Consider the following 15,945-nt stretch of genomic DNA (forward strand, 5'->3'; position numbering starts at 1 on the left):
CAATAATTTCTATTGATAGAATTAATTAAATCTACGCAAACCTGAGCGACAAACAGCAGAAAATTGATGTACGGATTAACTTTTTAAAATGTTAATTTTATGTTCTTGCTAAAATTGACACTTGTCCATTATGAGACAAGGAGCTTCCTGCTGTGGCTGCAGCGGGGACAGTGGACTGAAACGCCACAAAAAAAAAAAAAAAGCCTGGACAGCCTCCTGCAGCACAATCCACTGTCACAACAATCCGTGACTTCTCACATACAAAAACATTTTATGACTAACAGAAAATATTTATTACATTAATTAAATGTAAGACATTTTAATACATTCTAAAGCCTTTTTTTGAGGAAACTGAATTCAATGCTTTTTAAGACTTTTCAAGACCTGCAGATACCCGGCTGACAGAGACCTCATACCCTATGATAAACAGTGTTGTATGTATGTATAACTACAAAGAGCACTGTCTTTTACTGTATTATCTATTGATGTTCAAATCTAATGTCTTTTCAGAAGAATATTCACTTTCAGTAAGCTTTATTAAACCCAAAAAACATGCAGAGGTGTCTGACAAGTGTCTGCAGTTTTCCTCTGAGGCTGCCTTTGCCCCCAACAACCTCCAGAAATAGGACAGGACAGCCTGTGTGTAACCTGTCAGCAAGGCAAAGGTAAATCACTCACTTCCTGCTGCTCCTTAAGCTTGTTGATGTGATCTCAGGGTAATAAGTGAAGCGGACTCAGATTAATGCATCAACATTTTTATCAACTCTTCTCTCATCTGGATTTTGGCAGCTGGACAGTCAGATTTTAGCGAGGACGTCAAACTGAAATTGTTAAAGTGTCCCCCATATTCCCAGTGGACATTACTCACTTGTCAGTTTGTTTTGGTAAACTTTGTGCTGCGAAATGAGTAACTTCCATTCTTTTCAGCAAAATAGTTTATATATTATCTATAATAAGCTTTTAGTGCACACACAGGTAGTTTGTGTCCCATGTGGTGTTTATTATAGTGACTGTGTTTGTGATTATTTTAGTCGTTATATTGCATTTCTGTTTAGCGTTTCAAATAACACAGTATACTGTCAGCTGAGATCATGGATTGAACTGAATATGAACCAATAATTTAAAGCCAATGTGCTGTAGACTCTCAGATCTTTTATTCTTTTATTCAGCAGTTGCACAGACCCTCTACTTTCTTTTTGTGATGTTTTTGTCTCCTCGACAATGCAGAGAAGACGAAATCTGCCACCCTCCTCCTACTTGTTGTCTTTTCCTTATCATTATTAGTTTTCTCCTTATCCTTCTTTAAAATCTGGGTGGTTGGCAAACAAATAAAATGTGCAATACCAGCTCAAACTGGTCCCTCATACCTGTAACTACTTCCTGTTTATAATCCCACCCCTCTTCTTTGTGGTTGGCTAGTTCAATCGAGATTAAATGACACATAAGGAGGCTTTGAGCGAATCAGGCTTAATACCAGCTGAGAGGAATATTTCTGACTGAACTCTTTAGGTCTACACGCTTGCAGTGGTGGAATGTAACTCAGTTCATTTACTCAAGTACTGTACTTAAGTACAAATCTGAGGTACTTGTACTTTACTTGAGTATTTCCATTTCATGCAACTTCTTACTTCTACTCCACTACATCTCACAAGCAAATATTGTACTTTTTACTGCACTTCATTTGTCTGACGGCTTTAGTTACTTTGCAGATTACAATTTTTCATACCCTTCCTGTTCAGTGAAAACCACGTATCTCCAAATTTGGTAATTCTGAATGTTTGTGATGAGCTGAAGGATGAAGAGTTTCCTTTACGCGCTGAGAAAACTCTCCTCCTTCTGAAGCCGAATAAACTCTTTAACCCCCCCTCGGATCAGCTGGAAAACGCATCGTCACAGAATGAAAACAGGCTGTTTTTCTCATGAAAAGTCGACTTTTTAGAGATACGTGGTTCTCACAGGACAGCGACGCTACAAACACGTGATGATCTTATAGACCATGATGCATTGCTGCAGATTAAACTGCCCAACCGTATATAAAGTAGTTAAAATGAGCTCAACCTTAAACAGCAGCAGTAAAATGCAACACACACATTAATGCAGCAGGAATATGAATCCAGAAACATCAGATATAATTAAACACTGACAGGAGCGTTTTACTGCACAGGGACGACTTTTACTTTAACTACATTTAGCTGATAATACTTACATACTTTTACTTAAGTAAGGTTTTGAATGCAGGACTTTTACTTGCAGTGGAGTATTTTAACAGTGTGGTATTAGTACTTTTACTTAAGTAAAGGATCTGAATACTTCCTTCACCACTGTACGCATGTCACAACAAATTAGTTGTCACCCGATTCAGGAAAAACCTGATGAAAACGAGTAGAGAAACATAACTAATGTTTGCACAACCTTTGCACAGTCATTGATGATACAAGTCCAGGTGGTCAACATGAACTTTAAACTAACTTCAACTCGATTGAGACTCTACTGATTATCACACTAACTTCCGCCTTGTGTCTTTTCTCACATCAGCATCTGATTGTGACTGGCTTTTCCCAACTTGTAAAAACTCAGAAGGTTTTCTCCCCCCCCCCGAATTGTGATACGTGGCTCTGATTAATTACTGGGAAGCAAACATACAATGTGATCAATCACCTGCTGAATTGAATCAGACAAATCCCGATGCATCTCATGTCTTTCTCAATGTAGTTACTAGACGACAGTCTGACCAATCGGCTCACTCATAATTATGGCTGCAACGTATCGGAAAAGCTTAACGGTGATTTGTGATGTCCTACTGTGTCTCAAGTCAAGTAGTTTATTTGGATAACCCAATATCCAGTGGTGTAGTGGTGTCTTGGTAGGTGGGTATCACAGCTATCATAGCTTGTTAGCTGTGTTACACCATCCACTTTTATTTAACCTCCTCTGTCGGAGTATAAACTGCTCCACACAAGAGGAACGGTTAAATTTGAATAAACTGTGTTAACTTATTGTCTCCTTAGTGACCAAGCTAACTAGCTTGCTAACTGACAGTAAGCAAGCTAGTTATTTCAGAGAGCTTCTGTCCCTCTCAATAACTCTTTACTGAATGAAACGTTGTACAGTCCTGAAAACAAAATGTCACGGGGGGAATAAACGACCCAGTGCGGAGAAAGCTCGGAGCGCTATTGTGACTGACTAACCCAAGCATGGTCTCAGCTGGCTAGCGTGTTAGCAGTTAGCTCGCCAGCTACAGTAGCTCACCAATGACCCTCGCGAGTATTCACTACGTCACCAAGCCTCTACAACCACATGTTTGGTGAAGAAGCGCCGATGAATTTTGCTGTGTCACTATCTGGTGTGAACAGGCCTTAATAGTAATGTATCCAATGAAAGAAGTCCAAAGCAAATTTCAAATACAGCCAAAGTTGCTTCCATCACTATGCTACTGCATATCCCAACTTGCCGTACATTTAGTTACAGTATGTTATATATTTTGAATTTAAACCATTAAACAAATATTAACACAGACTTCTCCTAACTCACCACAAAAAAGCAGAAATTTAGACACCAATGAGGAAACATTGGTGTCTAACATTACTTCCATCCAACTAACCTATGTGGTTAGATAAACCTACCCAGGTTGGAAGAGGCTCGGCCCTGAGCTGCTCTGTCCTGCAGCTCCTGAGCAATTTCTAGCTGGTGTTGGTGGTACTGACGCGCCCTCTCCAGGTCCTGAGGATCACAGGAACAATCACGATTCATGTTTATTTGTCACATTATCAACAGCACAGAGAACAAACAGAATGGCAGAATACCCCTAATTTAGTTTTTCAGTTAACCATGTCTTTAAATGGTTCCATACCAACCTGCATGCATCGGGCAGCATGCCCCAGACCAGCATATGCCCTCATCTCGATCGCTCTGTCGCCCTGCTCTTGTGCCAGCTCCAGTACTCGTGTATGGTATGATATAGCCTTGTCAAAGTCCCGCTGAGAGTGGTAGGCACTGCCCAGGTTGCTGTACGCTCGCGCCTCCTCACGCCGGTTCTCCAAAGTCTGCCAAAGACATCATCATTTCATCGGTACTCAGAAATGACCATTGTAGCTACTTCACTGCATGTAGTGCAATTTCATGCTGTTCTTCCCTCAAAAAAGAATTTATTTATCAGCAGGCATACATGACTTCAAATACAGCAAAAAAGGACCCTAAAAGAGACATTTCAAAAACATTGTCACTTGCATCAGGGAATTAAAAAACAGACTTTATAAAATAATTTAGCTTGAAATGAATCTCAGACAATGAAATTCAGAAACAAAGGACTGTGTAACAAAAACCAAAAAAATAGATTTTCTGTTTAGAAAGATGGAGATGGAGCCCACACATATCAAACAGATGGCATATTTTTTGTTACAAGCTGCAACATTTCCAGCTAAAGAGACCTAAACTGTCTTACTTTATAAACTTTCAGTAGTCAGGGAACCTTTATTCTGGTACAAATCTAATCGTCAACAGATGGTCAGTTTGTATGTTAAGAGAGAGAGAGCTACAAAGAGTGAGATGATGTTGGCTCCAGCGGCTGACTAGTTTGCAATTTTGCACTTCATCCAAATAAATAACATAAAAAGTGAAATGTGCACAGATTTATTGTCTTTTGTTATGTTTGTTCGTGTAACATTTGCATGAAGAGCTGCACTGCGGTACTTCAAATATTTACAGGCTTAACAACCAGTGTCCTAAATACACATGATGTTGCAATATGCAATATGCAAATATGCAATAACTTTGTTATAAAAGACTGCATTCCGCATGATAGATGTGGTAAAATACAAACAACATTAGAAAAACACCTGACTGAAACATCCAGTAAATGCTGCTGCAAACCCCCCCAAAAGCAGACCTCTTGTTTAAATTTAGTCTTGAAATACAAATTACGCTTCTCTCCGTAATAATCCTGAATTCAATTACTGGATGTAGCTGATGACGTTATATTCAATAAGTGCCTCTAGCTGGGTAAAGTCTTATAGGTCTACATGGGATATCCATTTTTAGTTTGTGAAACAACATCTTCCCTGTGAATACACTATGACTACTTGGCACATGGCAGCCAAATAAATTAATGAATGAATTAATCGAGAAAACTAGCATTTCTGATTTACGAGACATGCCAAGACATTGCACACAGAAAGACATTGTGTAGTTTGTCACCATTGTTATCTTAATGTTTTCAGCTGTTAGGAAAGCTCCATACTCGCTTATAATGTGTCACCCTCAGGTGAAGAATCACATGCTTTTCTATAGGTTAAGATATTATGATGTTAAGTTAAGTGGCGATACAGTATTCTCTATTTTTGTTACTGTCAACAAATCCTGTGAAGAGACCAACAATGTGTCTCTGAATACTTCCTGACTTCCCTGTCATCTCTATGGCACTCAGACCCAAGCTCATTGGTTCCTTCTATAAAAACGGGTCACAAATATATAATTATATAGTTATAGTAAATATATAGTTAAAAACGACTCAATAATTTCCTAAAACAGCTAGCCACGTAGTTTTTAGGAAACGTTACTCAAACAGGAGGAAATGGTGCATCTGTTGGGGACTACTTTCAGATGTGGATTAATCCACATTTGGTGCTCTAGTGAGCATTTGGGGCATCAGGACTGTGTGTGTGGGATTGAGTCAAAATAAACTACAGTGTGTGTGTTCATGGAAACAGTGTGGCTCATTGATGTGTTTAAAGCTCTGTGGCACAGAGGAAGAAGATATATCAGGCTTTGGATACACAGACAGTAAAAAAATAGAACATCACTAGAACTATCCTGATTGATCTCATTGGGCTAATCAAAGCTCTTTGGATAAATTGAAACATACATTGTGGGAACAAGCTGAGAACAAGGCTGTAAATTGTCAGAAAAGTTTAGGAGGAACAAAGTTCCCCCCCCCAATCAGAAACATTATAGATCACAGATGTAGTACTGTACCTTTGCAATGTCCAAGTGCTGCTCGTGGCACTGAACAGCATTGGTGAAGTCTCCCAGTGCTGTGTACACCGCGCCCATGTTGCCAAGCTGGCGAGCCTCGGAGAGCTGGCGCTGGGTTTGTCGTGCCAACAGCACACACTGTTTATGGCTCGCCAGTGCATTGGGGTAGTCACCAATAGCTGTGTACACATGGCCAAGACTGCTGAGAGCATCGGACGCAGCCTGAAATCACACCAACATACACTGGTTAGTAACCAGAGCCCGACAGGCACAAAACCATCCACATAGTGCCAGTAAATGACAACCATGTACACACACAGAGACAAACACAAGTGGTGTAGCTTTGATTTCTGGGTTTAAAGACCTGAATAATACATAATGTTGTATTTGCATCTTTACTAAAAAGAGAACTGTGCTTTACTGCCTCATCTTTGATTGATTTTCATTTGCAGCATCCTTTTAGGAGAATATTATAATTACTAACAATTCCAGTTTATTACAACCTGGGTCTTATTTTTTGGGAGTTTTGGTCATTGTTCCTATCTGTAATAATAAGACTATGTTCACCAAGTTAGTTGCTGAGATCTGGGAATGTGGTAAATTGGCAAAAAAAAGAAGCCCAGTAAAAACACGAGCAGTCAGAACTTGGACCTACTGTACTTGCTATAGTTGTGCGCATATTTATATTTGCATTTATAGAAAAGTGAATGTTGTTAAAGAAGACTGTGAAATTGTAGATGATTGCGCTCGTTTGTTTTCTTGCTTTTAGTAGGTTTTGTCCTTTTATTATTTCGCCATAACAGGGACAACGCACAATACATGTATTGCACCAGATATAGCTAAAAGCTCATTTACATCTGTAGAAATGAATGGGGAGCTAAATACAGAGTGACTCAATCTTAACAATCGAAGTCGCTCCTGATGAGCGTATCAGCATTTACAGTTTCACTTATCTCGATCATAGCGGCTGGACAGTAAGAGGACACTGTTCAGAGAGAAAGTAAAAGGAGGAGGAGGGGACAAAAACAGGATAAGTGAAGGGGACAAAACATTGCCTTTGGAAGATGCACACATATTGGAGGCTACAGCAGTGAAAGCTAATCTTTCACATCCTATTAGACCCTGCTGTGGGAGTCTCACCCTGTGCCACCACCGCTCAGGTTCTTGCAGTTCTATTATTACTCTGTTTTAGTTAGTGCATAAGACACTTTCATAGCACTTTGAGCCGTCTCGTGATTTCTAGCGCCGCTCTTCCTGCTAATTACAGGACCTCTTCAGGCGTAATACCATGCAAATCATGATGAGTGTGTTTCAGCTTAAGTTCACACCGTTGTTGTCTTCACATGTGCATAAAAACAGGGTCATGAACTCACACACACACACACACACACACACCAAAACACACTGTCTGGTCCCTCTTGTAAAACACTTGTCTGCTTCTCTGATTAGACAGACAGAGAAATGAGAAATGGTCGCTGCACTCCTGCTCTTGCTTTAGTAATTTGAAACCTGCCTACTCATTTGCTAACTAATCTTGAGGTTATTGGTATTGATTGGTTCTCTATCAGAGGAGTCATGGGAAATATTCGTCAGGTCTGAGGAAGTCTGTTTCAAATTAACCAGGAAAATTAAGACGAGAGCACCGCAGACTGTATTGACAAATCTCCCATTTATAACCGTGTGCTGTGTCTGAGTGTGAACACATACAAACACACAAATACACAAGTATTAGTTATTTCAGAACAGCAGATATACACTGTTAAACTGATTTTTCAATAAATTCCAACAGGTAATATATTAAAACTATTACACAATGTGAAAAAAACACTGTACAATAAAATACATTTAAATCAAACTAAATGGATCGTGAGACTTTTCTGGAATCTAATATAGCCTTTTTCACAGGATGGATAGAGTTTCTATATTATGTGCCATGTAATGAGACAAATATAGAAAAATAGTCCTTCTGGCAGCTCTGTTGTGGGGGCATTCACTGGCAAAGGAATAAACACCACATTTTCACATTAATTATACTCAAACAGTTCTATCTTTACAGAGGTCTGATGAAGACTCAGTTTTACCATCATCGTCAGTCTGCCATCTACATTCTTCAGGTACAGCATCTCAATTCAAATGAGCAGTAAAATATCTCAACAAGCTGTACTTTCAGTTTTGTGCTAATTAGCAAATATTAGCATGCTACAACATTAAACTAAGATGTTGAGCATGGTAAACATTACACCCGCTTAAAATCAGCATGTTAGCATCATCACTGTAATTTTAGCATGCTTAAGTACTGCCTCACAGAGCTGCTAGCATGGCTGCAGATTTTGTAGATTTTATTGTTGATTAATGTATTGGAACGTTTCTAGGAAACAATCTCCATAAGTAACCGATCGGAAACATGAAATAAAAAGTCTTCCAATGCCTGCAGTATCTCAGCTTTTACAGAAACACTCGATTTGTTGGTGGGGAGGAAGTCTCAAACACCGCCAACAGCCACAGGAAACATCGCACCAGTGATAATGATTCTAATCTGTTGAACGCAGCTTATATCTGTGAACACGGTGTGATGTAATTATCAATAAACCCTGTCCTGAGGTATAGACTCTCAGTGGAAGAAGGATCTCCTTGATGCAATCACAGTGACAAAAATTACGTTCGAGGCCCTCTGAACACAAACAGCAGTCACACGTGTGTCTTGTGTCTGCACACAGACTCACACCAGCACACACACATGCACGCAAACTCAAAAATTAAAATTTGACTTTGACCTTTCAAAGCACACAATGAGGGACAGCAAAGAATAAGTCAGAGACTATAATGAAATGTTTGCAAGTTTAAAGAACGTGAGAGAGAGGAGGAGAAGGAGCTATGAATTATTAAAGAGGGGTTATTAGCATGTTCGTTACTCATTTATATCCCACACGTTCTCTCTTGGCTTCAGAGGAGTGTGTTCTTCAACAGAAACATAAGAGTGAGCCTTCAATTTTCTGAGGAACAGAAACAAAAAGAAAGTCATAAAAAGAAAATAAAGAAAATAATTATAGAAAAATGAAACTAAATAATAATGTCAATTAAATTATATAAATAAAAAGCTAGTTTTAACATCTTTATACACAGTTAGCTAGTTTTAACATCTTTATATACAGTTAGCTAGTTTTAACATCTTTATATACAGTTAACTAGTTTAGTCCAGTGGTTCCTAACCTAGGGGTCGGGCCCCTCCAAAGGGTCACCAGATAAATCTGAGGGGTCGTGAGATGATTAATGGGAGAGGAAAGAAGGAAAACAAAGTTCTGATACACAAATTATTCATGTTTTGGACTTTCTTTCTTACCTTTTTGTGAAATATTAGATAATCAAATGCCTACGAGTAGATAGGACACATAAATACCATGATCCTTTAAATCAGACCTTAATGAATGCTAAAAACTGTCACTGAAAACAGCCAAACTGACCTTTAGTGGAATTTACCACTTCTAATTAACATCAGGACACCCTGCTCTTTTCATTTCTGTTCATGTGTGTCTCTGTGTGTCCCGTACGTGTGTGTGTGTGTGTGTGTGTGTGTGTGTTCACGAAAGAAGACAGCACACACCCACTGAAATCCCAATTCCCAGCAAAGTGATGAGTGTAAACACATAAAATCCAGTTGACACATCTCCGAGGCAGGAAAGGGAGATTTAATAAATGGCGAGAAGGCCTCTGTGTGTACAGTCAACCGGCCAGACGAGTGTTTGATTTCCCTCAAGGACACAATGTTTCCCCTGCATGAGAAAACACACAAAAATCCAATCATGTTGTGTCTGGGACTGTGAGCCGGTACAAAGTATTAAAAAGATGAAGAGACTGACAACTGTCATTTTGCACAGAAAAAAAAAAATCTAAAAATTATAATATGGAACCTGCAATTACACTATATTTTTATATAACATTGCAGGAAAGCATCAAATCTCATGAGGAGGGTCTGAGCAGGTAAAAAGAGAAAAACCTTGTGAGTAAAAAGGTGTAGGAAGGAAAAGATGAATCTCTAAATCTAACGCATGAAAATAGAGAGACGAATAGAGCCAGAGAAAGATTAGTGGTGGCACTGCATCCTCTGCTCGATAAACTGGCCAAGAGACATGCAGGAGGTTTTGAACAGCGATGCTCAGTCACCCAAAAAATATGGGCATTTCACCCTCAGCATGGGATAAAGGAAGAAATTAGTCCTCCTGCTGCGTCAGGGGGGAAATGACAGATCTGAGTTAGCTTGTTGGTCTGACTCTGAGTGACCAAAAGTCTGTCCGTACATACAGAGGTGAGAGAGGACAGAAGGACAGAGAGAGGAAGGGAAGTCTGAGGTAAGAAACAAGAGAGTAATATGATAATAACTCTCTGTAGGTTCATCGTTATGAGCAACACCTTTCACATCGTCACATTGTATGTCATTGTCATTTAATTGTTATTGTTAACGAGCACAGAGGATGTCATGACAGATTTATGTGGTGTGATCACAACGCTCGCAGTGGAGGGAGGTTTTCCCGTTCTTCCACTTCTGCCAAATTTTTGTGAATGCAGCATTAAGCTTATGTTTATTGTTTATGTAAAGGAAAATTAACTTCATGGTAAATTGTAGGTTTTGATTTCTCCGTTCCCCTTCTACATCAGTGTGTGAGAAATCTTATTTTCAGAGTAAGTCGTACAGGCCTCAATAACTACTGTGGGGGGCCAGTAGTAGTGAAATATATGAAACATTTTACAATACAAACAACACCTTTTATTATAATGCAATCTATAACAAGATACAGCCTCAAAAACTACGACAGAGACAAATACACTCCTCTCTCATACACTCGCAAATTGAACATCACAAAGGTAGTATTTATTTTACAAATAGGGGAGCAACTACCAATTATTTCCATTTTCAATTAATCTGTTGATTTTTGTTTTTGATTAATCAATTTACTGTTTAGACTATAAAAACCGATCTTAGAGCCTAAAGTGACGTCTTCAAATGTCTTGTTTTGTCTGACCAACAGTCCAAAATTCAACTTACAATGATGTAAAACAGAGAAAAGCAACCAATTCTCAGATTTGAGAAGCTGGAACTGGTGAATGTTTGGCATTTCTGCTTGATAAAAGACTTAAAGGATTAAATGATTAACAAAATTGTTCCTTATTAATTTTCTATCTACAGACGAAGTGTTTCAGCACTAATTGCAAAGCAGTTGTGCTGGACTGAATTATATTGTACAGGTGTTGCCTTTTTTCGTGTCCACCCCTGTAGGTTAAACATCAGCTCTCTGCAGGCAGCGTTTCTGTTTGGAAGCATGCTGTCTGGAAACACTCACACAGCGCACAAATAAACACATGTAACATCGCAGAGCAAACGCACAGTGGGAGATATGGATTTCTGTTGATGACCATGTTTCAGTCGCCTTCGGCTGTGCACCTGCAGAGGAGAAGCTCAATAATCGTCTGTCAGCAGCACAGACACTCGACTGTCTGTGGTGCGTTTACAGCTCCCAACGCACAGGAAACAGACACACAAGCTCAGGTAGAGAAACTATTCTGTCTGGTTTCGATCCTGAGCTTCTGTGAGCTCCAAGGTGAACAGGATTCATGACAAAACCAGATATGTGTGTGCAAAATTAATGTGATAGAGCTGGTCAGACGCTTTAACCGAGTGTCAGAACAGACATGGACAAAGATATAACCAGACACACCGTATTCCTGTTAGGCGTTCACTGCTTTCATTAAAATGAACCTGGGCTCAAACCCTCATTCATCTTACTGACAGGTGCTCATTCCGCCTCTCGAGATCCAGGATTCAATCACATGCTATTAAGTGACTGTGTGTGTTTCTGAGTGTGTGTGTGTGTGTGTGTGCGAGTGTAATATCAAGCCACTGGTGTGTGAGGGTCCAGTGAAGGCTTCAAGAACATTATTGTGTGCCGTTACAACAAAACTGTACACTAGAAACATCTTATTGCGTTAACAGCTGGTAGATACAACAATCAGCCCACCTGTCCAGTCATTTTAGATACTGCAATAACAACATTAATCAAAAGATATTGAGTGTTGTTTTATACTTCTGAGGAGAGCTGTGAAAATACAAAGGGCCTGAAGGAGAGAGGAGGAGACTTCAAGGTACAGTTATTTATGTAAAACTTTATCACAAGCAGGAGTGGGGGAAATGTGTTGACTGTCAGAGATTTTACTATACTGTTTATACAATTAGTTAGTTAGTTAAGACTTTCTTGCCCAAAGTTAGATGAAAAGTTTGATGCCATCTGTTCGTTAAGTGTGAAGCTAGAACCAGCAGGCGATTAGCTTAGCTTAGCATAAAGACTGGAAACAGGGGGAAACAGCTAGCCTGGCTCTTTCCAAAGTTCAGAAACACACCTAGCAGCACCTGTAAAGCTCACTGATCACCACGTCATACCTCGCTGGATCCAGGGTTTGAAAGAGCTCGGCTCCCCTGAAAGAGACATGAGCTTCCCAGAAAGCCTCATTTGAGAAATTTAGGGGGAAATATACATTTTTGGTGCAACTGTTTTTTTCTGTTTAAATTTTCCAGTATATTAGGTTCCTGAAATAGATAATAGGCTAATAGTAAAGCACTTGTCAAGGTGCGTGTTTATTCGCAGGTTTGTGCTTTCTGACTGTGTTGAAGGCTGACATGTATCAGCTTTTCGTTGACTAACAAATATTTCCACCTTGAAAAGTTCGAGCCAGAAAGTGTGCTGCTTTACGACGACAACCAGAAACTGTGAGGTGTCACGAAATTAACTGCGGTATAACTGCACATTTTAAAGGGTTTTTAAAGGTGATTTTGATATTTTCTCTTATTTTTTCAGTTTTGAGAATGTAATAACAACATGTAGGTAATGTCGCCTCGTTTTTTCGTATGTGGTGAAACGGTATTAAAAATGCACAATCAAAAAAACAAAAGTGATGTTGCGGCACCCTTGGCTCATCCTTAAGGCATCTATAAACTGTTTACCAATTGAACTATCAGAAAATGCAATATAACATAATATATATATTGATATTAAGATTTAAAATTATCACTATGTCACCCATAACCAATCACAAGCACATCTCAAACCTCACAGTAAAATTACAGAAAAATATTGTGTTTTGAAAGGTGTTGATTATAACTAACCAACAAACAATCAAAGAACAAAACCTTGCAAACCTAATAAACCTAACCGATCGAGTCCAGCTGATCAGCTATGACTGATTTACCGTCTGAGTGCACAAGAACAAACCTCAGAAAACATGATCTGGGAATAAACCTGGACAGTTATCATGAAGAGTAGCATGAGCAACGGCACGGAGATAAAAACACATCGGACACATACCAGACAGAAGATCAGTCGGCACTGCTGTATTCTGAACAAACTCAAGTCTATTTGCACATACAGGAGAAATGAACACAGCAGAGAAAGCAAACAAGCTCGAAGAATAGCCAACATCCAACATTATTGATCAACACACACACACACACACACACACACACACAAGGTTGTTTATATTTCTCGTACATTATTAATGAGACAATAAAATATTGCACAAAACGCACCACAGGCACAGAATCATAAGATTAAACAAAATATTGAATCCAGTGAGACATAATTGGTTCTGCCATGCCACAATGTTGTATTTTTACACCGCATCACATGTTGGCAAAGTAAAGAAAGCAGCACATTCTTACACATACACACAAATGAACACACACACACACACAAGCATATGGGAGTAGTTAAATGAAGGTAAACACACACAAACAACCTGACAGCTTTACTTTGTGTTTTGAGACATAAAGAGGCCAAAGTCTAATCTGTAACAGCAATCTAATTAACTATGGTTTTCACAACTGTCCAAAGTGTTTCAGAAGAAAGCCGATGAGTTTAGCTGCGGCCCGAGGCGAAGAAAAACTGCTTTCGAGAAAAGCGTGAGCGAGTGAGAGAACCGTTAGGGAGGAAGACTGAGATGTTCCAAACAAGAAGAGAAATCTGCAGTTTGCTTTGTGTATTCGCTTGCTGCTGTCCGCATATGTCACAGGTAAACTTGTTTACCTTCTTTCTGTGGATTTGTATGGTGCATTAAAATCCGGCTGTTATCTCTAACTTGGTAACTTCTGAAGCAAAAGCTGATCAAGCCAAGACCCTGACCAGGCGGACGGAAAAAGAGACTGACTGCAAATCTATACAACATGCGTTGTCACATGAATATACATGAGCACACTCTATTTTTCACACTCACTAAAGCAAACACATGAATGCAAACATACTTCTCTGTCCTTGAGCTTCATGGCCAGCACTAGCTGGTTTCTGTGATTTGCCAGTGCTTCTCTGTAACTGCCTTTGGAGAAGAGGGCAGAGCCAAGGTTCCCATGAGCTCGGCATTCACCTGACTGGTCACCTGTGGATGAGACAAAGAGTACGAGACGTTCATTCCAACTGTTTCATTTGTGTCCGTTCACACTACACTCTAACGCTTTCGCCTCTTCCTTACCTAAAGTCTTGGTCACCTCCAGGTCCTGCTGCATGTAGGCCATACTCTTCTCTGCGTTACCTAAAGACCAGTACGCGGAGCTCAGGGCCGAGAAGACGGATCCACGCAGCTTTAATGAGCATGTGCCAATCTTCAGCCCCGCCTCCAACACCACAACAGAGGCGCCGTGGAAACTGTGGGTCAGCAGTTCCTGACCGATGACGGATACGACCACGAACGGGCTCTTGTCCAGCTTCATCTTCTGGAGCTGCTGGTAGGTGGGCTCAAGGGTGTCTGTGCAGGTGTAAGCATACACACAAAGACACTGGTGAGGTAAGGAATGGGAATCAATTGTCATTTTTATTAGAAAGCAGAATGACACAAACCAGGGTTGCACTGTAACTGAACTGTAACACTGACGATCTCCTGTAGCAGTTGGTGCTGTTTTCAGTATTTGAATGCCATTCATGCGTTTAATGTTTTTGCAGACTGTTAAATTAACCCTTTCCCTCCACGTAATTGTCAGCTAATGACAATGTGTTCCTTATTGTGTGGGCTGTAGTTATAGTGGACAGGCAAGAGTGGGCTAACTGTAGCGAAACTAATCAAAACTGAGCTAACGCTACGTGTATTACAGTTGTTGTGTGAAACCACGGTAACGCTGGCGACCGAGTGGTATAATACGACATACGTAGGCTATATTCGCTGTGTTTTGGATTTTCAGGTAACACTTATTATCAGATGAGACACCTCCACAGTTATTTTTAATCGTTACAGCTGTTGGAAATGTATACAGAGTCTGCCCCAGTCTTTAACTGTACTGGGAGGAGCAGCACCATTGCATTAATGCAGATTACATTTGCAAAATGTATTTCCATTTGCAATTTAAACAGTTCATCTGGAAGCTTCCCAAATTCACATCAAGCATTTGTCTGATGCTAACAGCGTCACAATGGACTCTGTACATTAATGCCAATCTGTCACTCATCATGATAAAACATGTCTCCGCATGCATTTCCCTTGCTAATTTTGTGTGATTATCAAACAATTTATGTAGTTTAATATTCAAATTGTATTTATTTTCAAGAATATTTGCTGCATGATTTTTTTAGTGAAAGTGAAATTATTTCATCACGGCACAAAATTTCTACTCGTCATGAAAAAAATTATTGATGAGTGAGCACTTTCATAATTACACTTTCTGCTGAGATTAACACACAGTTTAGAGGTGACAGTTATATTCAGATTACTGTAAAAATGCTTGGTTTGCACATCTGTGGGGCTGTGGAGCACTGTCGACACATTGAGATTGTTGTGAAACTCTCATTAGACAGCAGCCAAACAAGAGTGTGAAACGCAACTGAAAGCTGCCTGGAGACATCAAACTGAGCTTGTGGACTGTGGCTATGTGCCAGGTTTGTATGATTATGAACTATGTCTCATAGGCAGTGGATGCATATATTCTCAGATATTTATGAGCAGGCAGCC

At 39.7% G+C, this 15,945-nt stretch overlaps 1 protein-coding gene across 4 annotated transcripts in view; it reads right to left on the reverse strand.

The window, feature by feature from the left end:
- Positions 1–15,945, reverse strand: part of ttc28 (tetratricopeptide repeat domain 28) — a 123,466-nt gene that overhangs the window by 37,715 nt on the left and 69,806 nt on the right. For all 4 annotated transcript variants that reach the window (XM_044175298.1, XM_044175301.1, XM_044175299.1 and 1 more), the window contains 5 exons: positions 14,479–14,751; positions 14,255–14,385; positions 5,971–6,192; positions 3,855–4,043; positions 3,624–3,720 (listed from right to left, as the gene is read on the reverse strand). In XM_044175298.1, the coding sequence (XP_044031233.1) occupies positions 3,624–3,720; positions 3,855–4,043; positions 5,971–6,192; positions 14,255–14,385; positions 14,479–14,751 (912 nt within the window). The remainder of the gene's footprint in view (positions 1–3,623; positions 3,721–3,854; positions 4,044–5,970; positions 6,193–14,254; positions 14,386–14,478; positions 14,752–15,945) is intronic.

Source organism: Siniperca chuatsi, linkage group LG18 (assembly GCF_020085105.1).
Source record: "Siniperca chuatsi isolate FFG_IHB_CAS linkage group LG18, ASM2008510v1, whole genome shotgun sequence".
Taxonomy (NCBI): domain Eukaryota; kingdom Metazoa; phylum Chordata; class Actinopteri; order Centrarchiformes; family Sinipercidae; genus Siniperca; species Siniperca chuatsi.